The sequence below is a fragment of the Otolemur garnettii genome, unplaced genomic scaffold, assembly GCF_000181295.1.
Source record: "Otolemur garnettii isolate 467f Iridium unplaced genomic scaffold, OtoGar3 scaffold00018, whole genome shotgun sequence".
Taxonomy (NCBI): domain Eukaryota; kingdom Metazoa; phylum Chordata; class Mammalia; order Primates; family Galagidae; genus Otolemur; species Otolemur garnettii.
Genome location: NW_003852413.1, coordinates 22,314,604 through 22,318,112, shown reverse-complemented (window position 1 = coordinate 22,318,112; position 3,509 = coordinate 22,314,604). Strand labels below are relative to the sequence as shown.

Genomic DNA, 3,509 nt, shown 5'->3' with positions numbered 1-3,509 from the left:
GCTCACAGCAACCTCCAACTCCTGGGCTCAAGTGAGTCTCCTGCCTTCACCTCCCAAGTAGCTGGGACCACAGGCGCCCACCACAATGCCTGGCTATTTTTTAGTTGCAGCCGTCATTGTTGTTTGGCGGGTCCGGGCTTGGGATTTGATCCCGCCACCTCAGGTGTACGTGGCTGGCGCCTTAGCCGGTTGAGCCACAGGCGCCGAGCCGAAAACCAAAACTTTTCATTGTGCTTTTTAATTTTTTCCCAGAGATTGGGTCCCCGTTTGTTGTCTGGGCATCATGAGGGCAGTAGCATCATCATACGCACTGCAACATCAAAACTCCTGGGCTGAAACGATCCTCCTCCCTCAGCCTCCCGAGTAGTTGGGACTATAGGCATGCTCTACCATGCCTGGCTAATTCATCTATTTTTTGTAGAGACAGTATCTCGCTCTTCTCAGGCTGGTCTTGAACTCCTGACTTCAAGGGATCATCCTGCCTGGGCCTCCCAAAGTGCTAGGATTACAGGCATGAATAACCACGCCTGGTGTTTTTTCTTGTAATGTTTGATCATGCAACTAACAAGAAGGTTAAGTTTAATTTACTAGGGGAAAAAAAAGAAACAAAAACACTGCACTTGGAATCTGACCTCTTGAATGGTATTCTGGAATGTCTAAGAAGGTAAACACATTCCTTAAGAAAACAAGAAAGGTATACTGGACAAACATTACAAACCGTTAGAACAGGAGTCCTTTGTGTTAATGTTAAAAGAGTAAACCTGAGTTCTAACTTGTATAAAGCTTAGGAATGTGTAAGAGAATTAGAAGAATGCTTAAAAATCAATACGATATACCTGTAGTGATAAATCTTTAAGTCAAAATTATGCACCCAAATTTGGTATTCTAGTCTCAGGAAAAGTTCCAATAAAATGCTAGGGCAAATTGGATAGACTACAAGAATCAGGGCCAGAAATGGTAAGGCTTCTCTTTAGCAACATTTCTCTAAGATTAATTCCTTCCCATTTGGGAAAAAAAATGTTTCTTACAGAAAGGAATGATGAAGACCACACAATATGCATTAGAGCAAAAATTAAAACTGAAGGCATTGAGTGTCGATTGTCATAGGCATTATTTACACTCATTAACATATCCTCAAATAAGCCTGCAACTCCTGAAAAAAGTGTTTGCCTTTGATTTCTCAGTCTACACTGATAATACTGTTCTTCTTAGAGAAACAAATTTCATATATGTAACTTCCTCTGTATTTAATCAGTTAAAGACACTTTTGCCAACTACCATCATCTCAGAGTGATGGCTTAAATTCTATAAACAGCTGCTAAAGAAATGAAAAATATTGCAAAAATGCGTGAGCCAATCACAAATTTCTCATCAGTCACCTATTCTAGAAATGAAAATATCATCTCCAGATAAATACGGCAAAATATCAATGTGAACATTCTGAAATCTCCTTGCTGAAAATATTGTTCATTTTCCTTCAAATTTTAGTCTCACTATTGCACATGCCTCCTGCAGATAAGGGCTCGATGCATAAATTCTGACTTTGCCAAAACCAACCATTCTGGAAAAAACAAAAAAGAATATCAAAGTTTATGTGCAAATAAAATTGGTGCTTAAAGCATGTTCAAAACCTAAGTCCCCAAGACAAAGGAGTTATATCTTATTGGCAGAGAAACAGCCAAGTAACTACATCTGATTTTCCACTTGTCTTTAATAAGATCTTATTTAGCTAGCACATACACACAAACCAAAGACAGATAACGACTGCAAACTAACAAAAATTATCACATATTGAACTGAGTTTCCCATTCTTCAGTTTTTAACTATACTTCCTTTTTGAGGGTAGGTAATAATCAGTTCAGGTAGAAAATAAGTTATCAACATACTTTTCAAGTAACAGTCTATGTATCTTCCACTTCACGAGACAGGTATAACAGTCTTAAGCTGCATGTATACAGAACCTAGCATTCGATCTGAGAGCTTGGGACTCTCCTCATGTTTAGGGCGTGCCGATGTATTTCTTGCATCTGTCTGATGCGGTCTTTCTGCCACATTAGGTTTTGAGGCATAGGATATCTCTGTGTGCCATGCAAGTACCGGTATGGGATCCTCACATGACAAGCAGTGGCTCTACAACGAGGCTGCGGCATGGGAGGAAGAAGCATCCACCTCTTTCTCTCAGCACAGTATCGATAGGCTTCTTTCCGGTACTGTTTGTCAATATCATCACTGTTTTTCCAGCCTCCAATAATGAAGACGTCATCTTTGTAATAGCAAATGGCTGCTCCTTCGATGCTAAGGACTTCTGGAGGCAGGCTTTCAAGGATCTCATCAGACACTTGACTGGCAATTTTTCTTACTGCCTCTTCATTTTCTAAAGAATAACTCTTGGGACAGCATGATGCTGTCTGATAAAAGTTTGAATTGACCACCGACATTTGGAAAAAGCAGTAATTGTCAATGAGTGGCAAAGACTCTACATCTTGCCACTGTCGAGTCTCTGTATCATAGCAAGTAATTACAGCCTTTAATCCATCTTCAGTGTCCCGGTCCACAGGAGTGCGGGCAGCAATGTACACAAAGCGGTCTTCAATGGCTAGTGCTTTGACATCTCGAAGAATCTTTGGTGCTGATTCCAAGTTGTGCCATTTATCAAGCTCAGGATTATAAACAGTCACATCTTTAAAGCCAGGACTAAAGTTGCCATGTCCTCCAATGCTATAGAGCTTCCCTTTGACTTCTGTCAGTCCAAAAGAATGCTTTCTTGTCATCAGACTACAAACATGTTCCCACGTATTCAAATTTGGGTTATACCTTTCTACAGTTTTAGCAAACCCTGGTTCCATCGATCCAGCAACATACACATAGGATTCTGTTACTGCAACAGCATGTCCATCAAGGTGATTATGAATATGGGGCAGGTTTACCCATCTGTCTTCATCAACAAAATACCCCACACATTCACTTAAATAGTCCCCTCCTTCTGACACACCCCCAATAACCATGATCACGTCCATGTTTTGCCCAAAACGAGGTAATAATGAGACATGAGAAGCAGGGTGCTGGAAGGTGGCAGATTGTATATTCTCAGCTCTCAGGGCATGCCTCTCCACTGCATCAGCCACCAACTTGACACAAACTTCATTATTGGCTACCAGTCTCTCTGGTTTGACATGCCGCGTAAGGTAGGTAGGTTTCATCTGGGACAACCTGAGCAATTTAAAAAGTTCTTCAAAGTATCTCTCTCTCTCTTCAGCATTTCTCTGAACCCACTTCAAAACTGTTTCAAAGAGAACCTCTTCAGAATCAACCGTGATTTCCAAGTCTGAAAGCCAGTCTCGAATGAGATGGAAAGGTAAAGTATAAAATTCTTCATCCTGAATTACTTTGTGGAAATTTCTCCGTATCATATCAGCAGCTTTCAGAGCAAGCTGGCTTAGGGTGTACATGTGAGCTAAGCTATGAATGGCTACACAATTGGAGAGATGAAGTTTTTTCTTGAGAAACTC

The 3,509-nt window shown here is 40.8% G+C and overlaps 2 protein-coding genes across 2 annotated transcripts in view; both read right to left on the bottom strand.

Moving 5' to 3' along the window:
* Positions 1 to 530: 530 nt before the first annotated feature.
* LOC100956997 (kelch-like protein 11) lies at positions 531 to 3,499 on the bottom strand. Its single transcript, XM_023511025.1, has one exon. It carries the CDS (start codon positions 3,447 to 3,449, stop codon positions 1,962 to 1,964), a length of 1,488 nt encoding a protein of 495 aa, XP_023366793.1. The 5' UTR covers positions 3,450 to 3,499; the 3' UTR covers positions 531 to 1,961.
* Positions 3,455 to 3,509, bottom strand: part of LOC111721748 (kelch-like protein 11) — a 6,454-nt gene continuing 6,399 nt past the window's right edge. The window contains exon 3 of the mRNA XM_023511247.1: positions 3,455 to 3,469. Within this exon, the coding sequence (XP_023367015.1) occupies positions 3,455 to 3,469 (15 nt within the window). The remainder of the gene's footprint in view (positions 3,470 to 3,509) is intronic.